The sequence below is a fragment of the Pavona decussata genome, unplaced genomic scaffold, assembly GCF_977016875.1.
Source record: "Pavona decussata unplaced genomic scaffold, jaPavDecu1.1 SCAFFOLD_236, whole genome shotgun sequence".
In the NCBI taxonomy this organism is placed as follows: Eukaryota; Metazoa; Cnidaria; class Anthozoa; order Scleractinia; family Agariciidae; genus Pavona; species Pavona decussata.
Window position 1 is genome coordinate 370193 of NW_028145641.1, and position 17308 is coordinate 387500.

Genomic DNA, 17308 nt, shown 5'->3' on the forward strand with positions numbered 1-17308 from the left:
GGCTAATTAAACATATTTCTTGTTTGCACACGTTCACCGTTGGTATATGTATCTGTCTGGATTTGCAAGAACAAATCCACAGAAATCTTGGCAATGTTCACAATGGGACTTGGCCCTACACCTTGTTTATATAGTGTCGCATGATGAAATGAACCCCATCACCAGAGAAACACTTAAAAAGTAGCGAGTTAACCAAGTTTGGTTATGTTCCATTACTTAATATCAAAGCATGAAGGCTTTGGCCTGTCAAATGTCTCCCAAATTGGGTATGGAGGTGCGGCCCGGGCGTTCAAACCCTGACCTTATTTAAGACACTATTCTCTGAATTCCCTATCCCGTTTAAGACACAGTGCAAAATTTTCTGACCTTATCTAAGACAGTTAACCCAAAGTCATACCCTGTTTAAGACTATAATGAAATAAGAATACACTAGTTTCTTACTGTACTTTAATGCATTGACAATCAATAAATGACAATGAATAACAATAGCGTCCATTGGCGGCCCTTTGCAGATTACTTTTACTTCATTGAAATATGCTTCGTTCTTTAAAAGCCCAATAAACAGACAGCTACTCTTATCCATTAGGTCATGTAGCGATACCCTGTGTAAGACAGAAAGTGATGAAATAGATACCCCGTTCAAGACAAAACACCCTGAAAACCATACCCTATCGGGCCGCACGTCCCCGTTAAGGTAACATAAGGGAGTACCCCCCCCCCCCCCCCCCCCGTTTGAGTTCTAGGTTCTAGATCTGTCATTTCGTGTCGGATTTCCTCTCGAGTGTCATAATTATTTGCCAGATGTTCGATCGCCGTGATTCGCGTGCATCATGGATCTAGTATGAAGATGAAAATTTTATTTAAAACGCTGTCTTGCTCTGATTAAGACGGTTCTGTTGTAGAAAGCTAAACTTGAGCCCGAAAAGATTTTAGGCATGTTGCCCCGTTAATCATTACTCACTTGCCACACTTGGTTTTGTAAGATCACAGGTCATGTTTCATTTCATGCAGATGTCAATGTCATGTCTAATTGCAAAGAAAGGTCACTTCTTTCTCTACCGTAGTATTTGTTGACCTTGCTTCTTGTGGTGGGCTTATTAAACTCTTGTTATCGGCTGGCTTATTCAGTCAGCCTAGAAATTCTCAAAATGTGCCCAGTTTCTGGGGTTATGTCCCTGTAAATCCAGACAGATATCTTTGACACCGACTCCACTCTCCCCCCCTCCCTACGCGTACTGGACTTTCAGTGGGTGGTTCAGAAGTATTCCTTTTTCAGGACACTTTGGTTTTGTTGCTTATGTTTTAGAAATGAAACTGCAAGCTGAAGTCACAGTGGACCAAGATTTCCCGGAGGGTTCAGAACAAGAAAGATTTAATGAGAACTTTAGGACAGAGGTTTTTTATTTTTGTTGTTGTTGTTTGTTGTTATTTTTCCGATGTGCTTATTACTTGAATTACATACGTGTGTCTGTTATATTGTACTTGAGTCGTTGAAGAATGGGAAGACTGCAGGCAGAACGGAGAATTCTTGGTAAAGACGATTTGTTCTAAATAATAACAATAATAATAACTTTTATTTACCCTAGCACAAGTGCTAGTGGGGCCGAGCATTAAAGCAGCATTGAAAATAACATGGTTAAAAATCCCAACTGGCAGGAGGCAGACCAGCTGGCTATTTACAAGCGCCGCCGAAAAGTTGAACTCGGGGCTACCGAGAAACAACTCCAGCTAGCGGTCAGAGCGGGACTTGAACCCAGGACCTCCGGATTTCAAGTTCGGCGCCCTAACCACTCGACCACTCGACCAGGCTGCCTCCTCCTATGTCCTAAACGGAGATAGTACTCACAGCTTATACAGACTCTACTGAGTGCTACTACTGATCGTAGAATATGTCGACAGACTAGGCCAATCTAACGTTCTGAAAAAAGATGGCGGAGTAACATTTTACCACAATACTTCTCGAACATAACACAGCCAATAGGCACATAGAGAGCTATAAATTCGTCCCTGTACCAACAGCATTATGTATGTTTGGTTTGTAGTTTTTTTAACTTTTTTTAACTTTTCTGTGTGCTTTTATGAGCATGATTACGATTTTCGTCCGCTAAGAATTATGGGTAAATGTACAAACCACCATCTTTTTCACTACGGTGGATTGTTGTCGATTCATAAAAAAGTTGTCGATTAAAAAAAAATAATAAAATTCAGTGTGTAACCAGGATATCGGTAGCAAACTGAAAAAATTACTTATCAACAACAAATCAGTTTTCCTGCTGCTTTGGTTGTCGATAGCAGTTTTATACTCGATAACTCATTTTACCCAGTCTGTGGGACAGTTGCCGACAGTTACTCGTCGGAAGCTGTGTGACATGTGCAGGAGCCTTGGTTACCAAACTCTCGCACACGAAAAGAAACTTAAATTAATATGAATATATGAAACACTTATTTAAACGAAGAACAAAGAGCCTTGCAGTTATTTACGCAACTTAAGCAGTTGCTAAAAGAAAGCCTAAAAAAAAGAAAAAACAAAAAGAAAAAAGAAAAAATATATATATAGGCTTGAAACGGGATTCGAACCCATGACTTCTGCGATGCCGGTGCATTGCTCTACCAACCGAGCTATCAAGCCAACTGGGAGCTGTAAATTCGTAATACATGCCCTTGAAGAAAAAAAAAACTTTATCGATCTTTTGGGCCTTTGGTGTGTGGAAAAGCTTTATCGAGAATTGATAGTTGTCGAATCATTTTAGTTGTTGTTTTAGTTGTTTTCACTAATTTGTCGAGGCCGTTAGAAACATCTGGGAGATGTGTTTAGATAGCCTAACATCATTTTTACCACTCTTAGCCAAAGAGGTATTTTGAGTCCATAGAATCGTGTAGGTCTTGTAGAACAGTCAAATTTGGGGGTGGTGGGGGAGATGTTTTCCGTGTCCGTGCTGAAGAAGAGGTGTTTTAAGACTTTAAAAAGGCAAGGGACAGTCTGAAGGCAGACTCGATCGCATACCTTGGAATGGAATCTCGGGGGTTCTCAAGAGACGATGAAATTATGCAAATAAGAGACGACAACTCGGCAATCGGAAGTGACGGGTCTCTGGCTTGTCCAGTAAAGTTAGTGACCGCAATTTGAATTCAGCGTTTGAAGCGATTTGTTATGAAAAAGCCTGAATAAAACAAAGAAATTTTCGGCATCGCCATTTTCTGTCATTCGGAGTTACTGTCAGACTTTCTTTTCAAGGCAATTTTACGCTACAAAACGACAAAGTTTTAATTTTTTTTCAGCTTTGGAAAATAAGTGTAAAATTATAGTTATCAAAGAGTAAATTCGAGATTCACTCTTTATTAATAGAAAAGGAGATTAGTTACTAACTGAAAGAAACTAAGGTGTTGCGTCGGAGGGGGAGTTTAAACGAATGTTTGGTCGGTGAACAGAGTGGATAAGGTAAATTGGCTGTCGTAAAGAGATTTTGAGTGCGGACGTTTCTAGCGTTATCCCTTCGCCAGAGATAAGGGCTAACGCTCGAAACGTCAGCACTCGAATCTCCTTACAGTAGCCAAATTGAGAAAACCAAATATTCGTTTTCACTTTTATGGTCTGTTTGTTGTTATTGACGGTGTAATATGGTAAACTTCAAGTGTATTTGCGTTGATTGTGGGAAAAATTTATATCTCAGAAGCCCGAATCTTTATTTACGTTTTACTTTTCAGTGTATGAAAGTGTGTGGACCTACATGTCGCGACGTAGAGGTGCTTAATTTGAGGTTAGTAACACACAGGCTTGAGTTTTCTGGTACTGAATGTTAGAAGACGTAATCTGTTTTGCATTTCTTCATCTTTGTTTACAGGAAGGGCAGTGTTATTGTCTCTTTCGTGGTGTACTTTGCAATTCCTGTAACTACAGATGAAGGTCTTGCTAAACTGAGAGAGGCTGTGAACAATGGATTCATTGGTCCCTTTAAAGTATCAGATTTGGCAGTTGTCGACCCACAACCTACTACCCCATCATCTGAACCACCTACAACTGTAACCACGCCAGAGGAAAAGACAACTCTGAAACCAACACCAAGTACGTGTTACTTACTGTTTTTTACCTTTATAGCCCACAACTGCCAAATGTTGCTCTGATTTCTGGTACTTAAAATGGCTAGCAGTCTCACTGCTCTTTTGATTAGACACTAGCCTTTAAAGGGGTTGTTTTGCAGTTTTGGGGTTTCTTCTATGTTGCGGATCACGAGGGAAATGACTGCTTACGGAGACAACATAAGGGCTGGCGACAGGGCTGGAACCATTGGCATATGTACCTTTAATCTCTTAGCTGAGTGAAGAGCAGAAAAAAAATACAACCGCAATACAATACAATACAATATTTATTTTGCCATATACACAACATTTACAGATGGGAAAAAAATGAAGAAAATTGATGAAAGAAAATAAATGGCGAGAAAACCTGAAAGAAACCACGAAGCTTATAACAAGTCAGGCTTCCTCACTTAAAATAACTAATCTTATATTAGAATTACAATATGGACTTATGGTAATTAACTATGACCGCGTACGCGCACACACACATATTAAGTAATTTAGTTAAGAATTACAGCCTTACAGAAGTTAATACCTAGAAAGAAGAAATTCTTTACGCTTTCTTTTAAAAGAAGCGGAGGAGGGAGAACTAGTTATGTCAGAATTTAGCGAATTATAAAAGTTTGGACCTTGAAAGTAAATTGAAAACTTACTGGTGTTCGTTCTGCACAGTGGCAAGCGGAAGGACTGAGCATTCCTAGTATTATAATTATGGATTTGACTATTCAGTAAAAAAAAATTGTTGAATTTGGAAGGGAGTGTAGAGTTCTTGAATGAAAACATAAAAATACCTAATTGAAATGAATGGATATCATGAAATTTTAAGAGTTTAAGCTCCTTAAAAATAGGGCCAGTATGGGCAATGTATGTGGAATTGCTTACTATTCTTAACGCACGTTTCTGTAAGGTTACAATTCTTTGAAGGTTTGACTTATAGGTACCAGCCCAAGCTAAATTGCAATAATATAAATATGGAAGGATCATAGAATTGTATAAAGTACGAAGGGAGTGAGTAGAGAGAAAAAACCTAGATTTATGAATAATACCTATAGATTTGGATAATTTATTTGCTGTTAAGGATATATGAGATTTCCAGGTCAAATTGTCATCCAATAAAACACCCAAAAACATGGTCTTAGACCATGGCCTCAGCAAAATAGTGCTCAGTTTGATCAATTTGAAAGGTCACACTTAAGGTTTTCATCCACGGAATCAAATGTTACAATCAACATAAAAAAATATATATAGTATGTTGCCGACGTGAAAGTGAAAACCAATAATACATAGTACCACAGGAGAGCACTGTTCACTAGTTCATACCTGAATGTCACATTAGAGAACTGGGAACACCTTTTACAACATAACAGTGCAGAAGGAAAGTACCGCTGATTAACTTTAAATGATAACACAACGAAGAGTACACTAAGAAAGAATCTTTGGTTTACCAACTGAGTGGATAAGGTAGTTTGTCCTGCGTAAAGATATTCGAGTGCTGACGTCTCAAGTCCTTCGCCAGAGTGAAGGGCTAACCTTGTCAACCAGTGGTTCTAACTTTATCAACTCAATTGATAAAACCAAACATTGGATTCTACTCCCCCCTGACACAGTACCACAGTTTCTTTAGAAACTAACCCTCCTATAGATCTGTACACTTTTCCGAGCATGCCTGTGTCGTTACTATAATACATCATTACCGAGCTTAAGATCCGACGACGGCGGGTGTCTATGACGGCGGGCGGAAGTAAAAAAAGTTTCCAAATAACTTCCGGACAGCCGTCGTGAAAAGTTTCCCGCCGTAGCGGGGTTGTTTACGACGTCAAAATGCCGAGTTTGCCGTCGCGTCTAAAACGTGAGTAAAATAATCCCATTTTAGGTCTTATTCGGCGAAATTCTTTGATACTTTCGATAGTTAAAGGTTTTTCAACCTTAGTGGATCGTTTTATTTGAGTATTTCATGAAGAGAAAAAGATTTTTGAAGGATTAATCTCCGTTTCATTTTGTCGATGTTGGCGGGCTGTCGATGACCACATGGACTGTGGCTCTGTCACGAAGCCGCCAATTGCAAACCACAACCAGTAAGTTTTCTTTTTTTCTTGATGTACTGTTAGGAATATGTATTAAAGTCAATCATTAAATACCCTGTTTGAATTCTGTTGTGTTGTAGCTAAGTTAGACGAGTCGTCCTTCATCGAAATAACGAGTCAACATTCAACATTAATCTCGGCTCAGTTTGTTGACAACACAAAGTCGAGCTTGTTTTGATCCAGATCCATCCGACAGTTTTGAATTAACAAGGAAAAAGGCGAAGGAATCATCGCATAACCAAGTTTTGGTCTATGCAACATTTAATGAAGAAGATACAATATTTCAACTATATTCCATTAAGTCATAATCATGTCGTGGCACGACCTGGAATGGTGCGATGATCGAGTAACGAATTGTTATTAATAATATTTACAAGTTTGTTTTAAATCTGGTTTGGAATTGTCTGTACGCATATTTTCATGTTGTCTTGTTACCTGCATTGAAAATATGTAATTTTAAATGGGAGAATCTTTATGGAATGGGTAGAAGAAAAAGAAAAATCTGGATTTTTCGACTTATTTTAATCGTACAAGAGAAGAAATCGGCCCCTGAAATTTCTCCGTCGTCAAAGCTTTCAAGGAGAGGGCCACGAGCCGATCTAAACGAAGCTATAACTACAATGAAAATTATTGAACCCTTTCTTTAACTCGTAGCCGTCCTCCGGTCGGTTTCTTAAGGTTTACTTTTCACGCCTTACGACGGCGGCCTCTCCCCAGTTTTCCACGGTCATAGCTGCCGTCGCAGACACCCGCCGTCGTCGGATCTTAAGCTCCCTATTCTCATTTGTTCACCAGGCTTAAAATATTTCATCACTTATTTGTTCATTGCGCATATGCCACTCATTGACATTCCAATCCTAGCAGTATGCAAGATGTTTGTCCCATGAACCTAGTTTAATGGCCTTAGCTCCCACGAGTCTCCTGTAGCTCAGTGGTAGAGAGCATCCGAACTAGTAATCGGGAGGTCTTAGGTTCGATTCCTGATAGGAGAACTCGGAATTTCTTTTTCCGAGTTTGCCTGTGTCATTACTGAATAATACATCATTCTCACTTGGAATGGTGTGGTCAATACCTTTCCTTTGAATGGTTACTCGTTAGATTCACAAACTCGAAAATTGAAGCGACCTTGTGGTACTGTACTGTGTTATGGCTGTTATTCTCACAGTAGGATTCCATCCACAGACTCTGCTTCTGCAGTATAACAGCGACAAAGGAAAGTACTATTCAGTAGCATTCATTTGACGGGTCACACTTTGGGTTTTTCACTGGACACACGTTATGCTTTCATGTACATTCTCAAACTTATTAATAATTCATGAAGCCAAGACAAGGCAAATCACTACCGTAAAGGAGGTTTAGAAATGTGATCTTAATTATCATAAAATTTTGTGAACTTTTGCTGAGAATTTCTCCAAGAATTATCAATAGTTTGAGAAGCTATATCAAACACTCCAAATTTGTGTTTTCTCCTATTTGCAAACACCTCGAAGTTGGCTTAAAAAAACTCGGCTTCTCCTCGTTTTTTCAACCAACTTCTCGGTGTTTGGAAATCGGAGGAAACACTCTTCCTCGTGGTTGATATATTACGTCAAACGTTACAATTCAATTCAGCTTGTGCGTCTTAATAATGAACACCACATGAAAGTACTGCTCAAAAGCTTTTACTTAAATCGAGCATGCTCAAGATTTTCGTGCATAGGCTCGAGCTACAACTATGAAAGTTTCAAAGCGAAGGTCAATGAGTGCCTCTTTTTTTAGTTTCCGATATGCCACTTCCCTCGATGACAAGTTTCATCCATTTATTTCAGCTGGTAGTCCTCCATGGGCGATAATTGGCGGTGTAGTGGGAGGAGTTGTGGTTCTGGTAATTTTCGTTGCTGTTTTAACATGGTGTGTGCATAAAAAGAGAAAGTGCAGGAAGGACACTAAAAGTAAGTAGCAACAGTTGATATCATATCAGTTGCATTTAGGGGGCATTGATGCTTGGTCTCTGAGTACTGTGCCCTGGACGTGGCATTATCTTAGAGCGTTCTCAGGCCGGCCAGACTGGTCAGTCTGCAAATCGAATGTGTCATTTTGAAGGGATGGTGCTACAAAAGCTTGAAAAATAGTCACTCTGAAAATGGTGCGTGGTTCTTTGAAGAAATTCGACGGACTAGGATTAAACGTGAGCTTTAATTGGTACATTGCGTTTTGGAACCGATCGATCTGGAAGGCCAGTTGTTGCAAATTGAAAGCGCCCTTAGTATCAGGCCTTTGCCCTCTTAAACGTAGATACTTGAACTATACCAAGCAAGACATCAATGTGGGCATTGCATTTACAAGCAGCCATTATCAATTCAGCATAGTGCTTGCGTAGACCTTGTTCGTGGGCCTTGTATCGGACGATGGCACCAGTGTGTACACAATTTTTGGGGGTACATATGCCCCTCACCCAAAGATCTCGACTTAGATTTGTCGTTTTCCCTTAAACTTACAACGGTTCTGACAAGTTTTTAGCCAGCAAATGTAAACAGAGCATAGTTTCGTGCCAGTGCTTGGGCGCCATGCGCAGTCGCCAAGTGTAAATTCTACATGGGCACCAATTTTCCTTAGTTGAATGTGCGTAAGGTGAACTGTCACACCTGCAACTCTCGACCACAAAAAAGAGACCATTAGTTTGGAATAAGTTCAATTTGCTTGACTGCTAGCAAAGTTAACGTAACAAGTTAGAATGGTTTCATTCGATTTTCAGCAGTATGTACTTGGAGAAATCACTGAAATTTAGTTTACCCTCTGTTGATAATTTTAGCGCAGTCTTCAAAAAATCGAATAAACAAGCATGAATAACAGCAGCAAATTCTCGTGGCATACCATACTTCTTTTAATCCCGACAATGCCATTGCTGTTTTCTAACATTTTTTTTCTCTTCTATTTACGTGTAAACCTGCCGTTTGTACCGTAAAGTTGGCCATTGTGAGAGTGAAGCACAAGTATTGTGAGTATTGTTTTAAATTTCTGTTGCTTTAACCGTGATATTTCAAACTGTAAATGAAGCTTACGGTTTGTATAAAGTTTCCTAGTTTAAAAAAGCGGGGAATGAGAGGTAGCCCCTTCAACAGATATTGTTTATTCGAAGGGTTGTCTGTTTTTGTTCAGGTTCCCATTACATATTCTTATACTACTTCGTGCTTAAAAATTGCGTTATCGTGGTTAAGCTCTATCACGCTCACGGAGAAACTGAATTATTAAATTCTCAGCCTCGGATATTGCATTTCTAGCGTTCTGATTGGTTCACTAAATCCCGGTTATCAGCTCATATACCGTAGTTTGACCTTATATGGAAAACGATTGCCCCAGGTGTCGCTAAGTTAAAAACTTTTTTCGGCGGGAAAGCGAAAGTTTCTTCGAAAAAATCCAGAAAAAAAAAAGAAAAGAAAAGAAATACCATACAATGACAACAATAAAAGCCACTAAGTTCGGTATGACACTATTTAATGGTGCGTATCTCCGAAGTTTCCTTTATAATCAGAAAAATTGCACGATTTTACGATTTAGATCACATAACAACAACATATCAACAATAACAACCGTTACCTTCAAAAATTTCAGGATGGCTTGCAAATCCTGGCGGTAAGAGGTTAAAACCGATCGAAAAAATTTCTCAAGAAGAGCTTAATGCCTGCCTTTCTGTGTCTATGCATTTACAAGGACTCCAGTTACAATAGTTCATCCATGAAATCCGTACGAACGGCGGCCATAATGTTCGTTTCCGTCGCTCGGCACCACTCAGCAAAACATTTGCACAAATGTGCACAGCTCATACGCTTCTCGATAAGCTTGAAGTTTAAAAACTTGCACTGAATGCTTGTCTCAGTGAGGTTGTACCTCGACACTTGGACTCCGCTTGCCCTAAGTGTTTTAAAACGTCTGCGAGGAATTCAGTTCAGCATAAAAAAAAGCCGTCCTTGATCCCTTCCTTCGCTCGGCACCACACAGCAAAACATTTGCTCAAATGTGCACAACTATTACGCTTCTCGATTAGCTGGAACTTCAAAAGCACTTGAATGCTTGTCTCAGAAAGGTTGTTACCCGTACACTTGAACGTTTCTTGAATTTAAGATGTCCGACTGTGTCCGATCTTCTTCGCTTTGGATTTTTCATTCAACTCCGTTCGCAATGAGCTCAGCGAGTGTCATGTGATCATTAACTTTCGCGCGCTTTATTCGGAAGTTGCCTCAACATCTGGTCGTTTTAATTTTTAATAAAAGAAATATTTACTTAAAATAAAATTCTTTTATTTCAACATCAATATCCAAACGGGGAGAATTTAATAAAACAATTATTCCATTCGCGCTTGTTGGATATGAGATTGGTTATAGCCAACTCGGCGCTTCGCGCCTCGTTGGCTATTTACCATCTCATATCCAACGCACGCTCATGGAATAATTGTTAATTAGACCTTTATACAGTTGAAAATGGCCCAAATGAAAGACGGTGTCTGTCAATACAAAGGTAGTTTTGCGCGGTTTATAATTATGCGGTAAAAGCAGACCTTAGCAAGAGATTTTGAAATAAAAAAAGAAAATTGGGGGTAACCATGCATTTTTCAGAGGCAACAAGAATGCTAAAAAGCGTTAAAATATATAACAACGTATGGCATTTTTTATTTTTTTTCAGTTTTTTAAATTGAAGCTTGATTATCGCTGAAAAGTACGTGGTTATGGCCAATTTTCTTTTTGGATTTAAATAACCCTTGCTAAGTTATTCTTTTCCCGCATAGCCTCAAACAGCGCAAAAATATCTTTGGATTAGTAGGTGCCGACATAAAGAAATCAGGGTTTCTAGGATCGTCCCGAGATACGCAGAACAAATGCACACATCGGAGTTCGCCCAGTATTTTGCCAACAACGACAATCAAGTGAACGTCGTGCTACGATGGAATCGAGTCGTTCGGTACCAGTCTGCGACAACAGTCAAATGCCCGACATGTTCCGAGTGTGACCGGAACACCAATCCACCACCCCCAGAGGACAATTCCTCATTAAAAGTCCTGCTATGCCCCAGTTATTCCCCTGTCCGTCTCGGGTGGGGCGTGGGGCGAGGTGGGGTGGAGTTTGTCATTGACTAGGTCGTTTCGTTTTTATAACCTTGTCCGCCAATGTTCGGGAAAAATCTTTGAAAAACAGATATTTTTCAAGGTCAGGGAAACTTCAGGGTATTTCTACATTCTGCCGTTAACTCAGTGTCTAGCGACAAGGTGTTCGAGAGTTTTAAAAAATAGTTATAGAGGGATGGATTTCTGCAGCTTTACCGCCGGCTTTATTGCAAAAGGATTTCTCTTGGATTGGGTCATTTAAGATTGGTTTCTGGTCGGTGAAGGGTCAGGGAAAAAGTCAGAATGCTTATGTCTACCATGATGGAGGGCAACCCTGAGTTTCCTCTTGTGAGACACTGTGCATTGTTTAGTTGTTTGGTGCTTAATGATTTCATTTTGTATTTCCAGGCAAGAAGGTGCTGTTGATGATAATGCTTATTCCCAAGTCAATCACGGGTATGCACGTTCAGGGCCGCCATCTGCAAACGAAGTTGACCGTGCCGCTCGACAGGAGGCAGCCGCTGCCGTGCCTACTTACGCTGTCGTTGACAAGTCTAAGAAGAAAAAGAAGCAACAGGAAGAGAAGCCTCCAGAGTATGCTACGGTGGACAAATCGAAGAAAAAGAAGAAAAAGGACGAGAAAGAGGACTATACTTACGCGGAAGTCGACATGTCCAAGAAAACTAGCAAGAAGGTATGTTAATGAGAAATCCCTCAATATATGTCTCTGAAGGACTTTGTATCTATTTTGCAATTGGCCTGTCACTCCACCAACCCCCACTTCCCCCCCCCCCCCCCCCTTAATCAGCCTCCTTGTGCATTAGTACATCAATACCCGAGTCTGTTTCGTGTGCCTTGAAATAGACATTAGAACCAGCGCCATTAGCCCCATTCACGTTGAAACGATACGTACATTAAAGTGTGTTTTTCTCCTTTCTCTACAGCAACAACCCAAGAATGCGGATGGTTTGGTTTACGCAGACTTGGGGGACTTTCAGAAGCCACAGATGCCACCTGTGTCCACTTCACCAGCAGCTTTGCCTCCAGTGAAAAAACCACCAGCTTACGAAGGGACGCATTATGCTGACATCACAGACTTCCTTAAAGGCAATGCTACCTTGCCTAAGGAGGGGAACAGTCAAGGTATGGAGATGCAGCAGCCCCAAGCCGCCCCGCCTGCAAATGGTAGCAGCCAAGGCAATGAGGTGAAGCCTCAAGGTGCAAACAAAGACGAGACTGGAGTGCCACCCAAGGAAAGTAAACTGTAGGTTGATCCAGTGTTCTTTCTTAACTTAGGCTATACAGCTATTTCAACTAACATTGGTAGAAAATATGCTCAAACTTCAGATCTGAGAGCTGGTTTGGAAAGTCCAAACTTGATCGCAGTTCTTAATCCGATAGGATAGATGAAAATAGCGTAAACTTTTTAACTCGGTAACTTTTATTGAATTAGCTGTATAAGCGTAGTTGTTTCAGTAAGACAGTTTCTTAATCTTTGATAGCTTGTAGATGTAGTGAGCAGTAGTATAGATCATCTTTAGAGTAGATTAGGAAGTTATGGCCCTTTCCGTAGTGAACCGTTTTCATTTGCATTGCAGTGTAATCTGACTTACTCTTGCGGCTACAGCAGAACTACAGTGTAGAAACGGTTAAAATCGTCACGCGCACATGTGTAGTTGTAATGCAGAGTCAACGAGAAACGGTTTCTGATAACATAAGGGTTATAACTTGAAATATTTTTTCTAAGCACCATGGACGTTATTCCTTTTACTTAGTTTGTAAGCGATGTGTATGTAGCAATATTTTGTATAACGTTGTAATATCGAGTGTATCTAAATGACTTATTTTTGCATGAGCGTTTTAGATATTTTTAGGAATGGCGTTCAAAATTGTTGATGTGTCGAAGGACTGAGTTATAGATTGTTCAAAGAACAAAATTTGAAGTTCAAGTGTTGGAAAATGAATGTGTGAATAAGTAAAACATTTTTTTTTTCTAGCTGAGTAGCAAATTAGCATATTAGTGGTTAGTATGTTTCTTACCAAAGATAAAGTGCTTCTAAAATTCGTTAAATTTTAAAAGTAGAAAATTATCATTTTTCACAACGGAAGTAGAGAGAGTTGTGAGTGTACTTATCACCAAAAGTAGAGTCCTTCGAGAATTTCGTTAAATCAAATTTTGGTTTCTTTAACCTTAAACCTTCTTGGTAAGCTAAAAGCAGTTCTTTGGAAAGGGATAAATCCGTTTTAATTTCGTAAATTGAAAGTACGCGCGCCAGTCGAAGAAATCATAAGCTTGAACACTGCAGAAAGCCGTTTTGATTCTGGGAAATCGATAAGAATCGGAATGGATTAGTTTTCTTATGTGCAAACGAAAAACTGCCAGCGTCGCTGATTTTTAGTGATTTATTGGATTCTTTCTACGAAGTGCGGAAGATACAAAGTTGGTCCTTTACGGTGTTCATTATCGACAGATGGCGAGCAAAAGTTTTGGCCGGTGGGCGCGTCTCAGGAACAAAGCCAGTCTTTCTTAAATAGCTAGGGAACATCGTCGGCCATGTAATATCCCACGGTTTACGTCTTCCTGTCTTATAATTTCTCGGAATTTACCCAGGTAGTGTTTGTGGAAAAGGGGATCTATTAAGGAGATCTTTTTACTTCTAAGGCGTTTCAGGCAATCACAACCGTCATCGTGTACTATGATTGTAAGTCACAAAGCAAAGTAGAGTTTCTTCTAACGTCCATGGATAGTTCTTGTTAAAGAGAGTATATAACTTTCTACAGGGTCAGACCGAGCAAGTTGAGTATAAGTGTGCATGATTCTCAGGTGTTGTAGAAATTCTTTCTAGGGTACAACTTCTAGTCTCGGTCATGGCCAGCTTGTGAACGGCAACTTGTTTTCTTTCCACGTTTGCGAGTCAGTTATTTAAGGTAAACTAGTTTATTTAACTTTTGGTTAATCGCTGTTGCAGACACTCTTGTTGTGGTGGTTAGTGTGTAGTCGCTGCCACTGTGTGTTGTCCGTAGACAAGACCCTTAACTCCATATTATCTTTGTTGAGTCAGGTGTATTAATAGGAACTAACGATCTGAATTGGTAGAAGGGCCGCGCATTGAATCTAGAGGAGAGTAGTACTACTACAGTGGAGATATCCAGCTGTCTCAACGGATAGTGCTCCTTTGTTGATTTAGAATAAATGTTTTAGTAGGAGAAAATACGAATGAAACAAATAGTTATCAGAATGAGTCTAAGTTCCCGAAGTTTATCTCAGTTATAAAATTTGAGATTAGATAATATTTGGCAAAGCCAAAATAGCAGCTGGTTGTACATAGTAATTTTACGTGTGTCTTTTTCCTGGATTCGTTTTTGAACCTTCAGTGTACAAAAATAGCTGATGACACTTCGTTTTCTGTTTTGTCAAAACGAAACTTACTTAAACTTTTTCTTCGTTCATATTGCTATTGGCCATTGTTTGTTTGTTTGTCAATTTATTTATTTTATTTTTTTGGTTCAAAAATGTCTTTTATTATAACTGACTTCCTGAAATGGATGGTGCATGAGAGGTGGGTTGGGAAAATGACGGAGAGGGGGAGGGAAGGTGGAGAAGAATCCAGGGGGGGGAGGGTAGTGAGGAGGCCTTGTTGAGATAACCATGTTTGTTCGTTGCGTTGAAGATATGAGATCGGGTTTTTTTTTTGTTTGTTTGTTTTTTACTCCAGTACGTTTTCAGTTTGTTTGCCTTCGATGCATTCGTGAAATACCAGGAGAACATTTTATGACAAGAACGAACTGATTTTTTTATTTTATTTTTATTTTTGTACTGTTTTGTTAATCTGTACGTGAGAGTGTGTTTCGCTTGTGTTTATCACTTTCGAGGTCACACAGCTTGAGTTGTTTTCTGTCTTTAAGAAAGGGAACTGAAAAAAAAAGTCCAGCACATTTGAATAGTGATAACAAAGACAACTTAAACGCGAGAAAGCCATAAAGTTGACACTCAAGCTATGATGATAGACAGAAAACACCAAGCAATCCTTGACCTAGCTAAGGTCTCTTTAGTATGTTCCGGACTTATTTTTTGTACTTACAAACGAATTCATCGTTTGCACGCTTTGTTGATTTCTTAACGGACATACACTTGCTTGAGTTCTTAACGATGAAAGGAGAAACATTTATCCATTGTTTGAAATTTCACTTGTATAATTAATGATGTTCAAAACATCAAAATTGTGTTAGCGTAATTGCAATTATATAATAGAAAAGACCTTGGATGTTTCTCGAGAGCAACAGAGAGACACTATTCTGAAAGAGCAGGGTATTCTTCGGTTTGTGTTCTTGTTGTGTTGCCCCAGACGTACTAGATTGTGTTTAGAACTATGGGAAAACATTCAAAATGTTTTGTAGTAGTACAGTGAGAATATACTATGATGTTTGAAACATCAAGGTTTTGTTAGTATCAGAATAAAGCAATAGAAACCATTTTGAATGTTTTTGTAGAGGAGTTGAAACACTGACAAGCAACTTTTACACCTGATTGGATTCAAAAGTGTTCAAATATTTCTGGAACTCTACAAGGACATTGAGAATGTGTTTATATCTTATAAAGGAAATACCTAACCCCAATACTGTTCGTTATTCTATATTGATAAGACGTTTAACGTCGATTGATGCATGTTTTTTATTAAATTTTTGTACAGTTAGTTTCCTTGGCAGGAAAATATTAAATCAGTCATTGAAGACAGATGGAAATCACTTAGAAAGAGAGTCTTTATGTTTGTGAAACGAGCTGTAACAGCAGGTTAAGAAATTGATAAGTATTATTCCTGTCTTGCGAAACTGACTTATGGGGTAACAGATACATACGAAGTTATCTCAATCATATAATCTTTGATTTTAATATTTTAACCCATCGTACTTTATTAATCAATTAATCATGTAACCCTGCTTGAAATATAGCTAATGTGAAGATCAGCACACAACAGGGTTAAATGTGTGGCAGGTAGCTTTGATAGCGTTTCGTTGAGAAACCGTGTTGTCAAGGGGAAGTGACCAATCTGGCGTTTGGCTAAGAGGGAAAGCACAGCTTATCATCCTCTCTCTGTGTGGTGAACTGTGCTAGTAAGTGGCTATATCGGTTATCGATCTAGGTTTTCTCATTTCGATGTTTCGAGTTTCTCGAAAGTGTTGTCCTGTGTTTTACTGTATTGTTATTTGAGGCTTGTGACAACTGTTCTTCAGTGTAAAGTCTTACTATCAAAACGGTATTTTGAGAAACTGCCCTCGCAGGCCTCGGATACACAGTACAAATGGACTGACACAGGACAACATCGGGCAAGTATCTTTGAGTGCTGTTTCACTTTATTCAGTTTTTTGAAGCCTCAAAAGTCACCGTCAAGAGAGGCTAGTTGGATAACTGATACAGCCATTTGAAAGCATAGGACACCACTAATGCACAGGATGCTAAAACTCTAATCAGCTAGTTAGTAAGAGACGAAATGCGAAGTCAGTACTTTCGCCCCCATGTAGAAGGGTACGAACTTCTTCTGTTGACAGAAACGGATTGATGGAGATGGCCAGAAAACGTTTATTGGCCTTCAATGGATACATCGAGCTGGTTTCCTATCCGAGAAAGGTCTCGTTTGTGTCTCGTTGTTAAGGTCTTCTGCCACACGTTTTTGTTTTCTATTAACGCTTTTTGGTAATGCTTTTTCGTAGTCTAATTATGTAATCAACGTTTGATTAATGCCTAATAAATGCTGATTAATTCCACATCATTCGTGTCATTTTTGAATGAGTATTTGTTTTGTCTATATATTAATGTTTTTAATTGCGCATTTGATAATCAATGCGCTTCCAATAACGAAACAATTGTTATCACACTTTAGAACAGTCGCCTCATATGACAATGTGTTACCAACTTTATTTTGCTCTGAACCAATCAAAATAGTTCAGGGCGAAATAAAGTTGGTAACACATTGTTTATATTTATCTCCTTTGTCTTCTTATAATCTACTGCAGCCGCAAGCGGCCATTCTGTAAACTGTTATTAACCGTATTTCAAAGCGCGCTATTAAGA

General features: G+C 39.2%; 1 protein-coding gene across 6 annotated transcripts in view; it reads left to right on the forward strand.

Annotated features, from left to right (window-relative positions):
- The first annotated feature begins 1320 nt into the window (after nt 1–1320).
- Nucleotides 1321–17308, forward strand: part of LOC146457896 (uncharacterized) — a 22413-nt gene continuing 6425 nt past the window's right edge. For 2 of the 6 annotated variants that reach the window (XR_014858350.1, XM_085091427.1), the window contains exons 1-7: nt 1323–1395; nt 3706–3758; nt 3843–4063; nt 7970–8092; nt 9108–9138; nt 11647–11932; nt 12183–12502. Coding sequence is in view for 5 of the 6 variants with exons in the window: in XM_085091427.1 (XP_084947553.1) it covers nt 3709–3758; nt 3843–4063; nt 7970–8092; nt 9108–9138; nt 11647–11932; nt 12183–12502 (1031 nt within the window). In the remaining variant the exon portion in view is untranslated. Of the gene's footprint in view, nt 1396–3705; nt 3759–3842; nt 4068–7969; nt 8093–9107; nt 9139–11646; nt 11933–12182; nt 12503–17308 lie in introns of all 6 variants that reach the window. The other 4 variants (XM_085091432.1, XM_085091431.1, XM_085091430.1 and 1 more) reach the window with 4 other exon arrangements.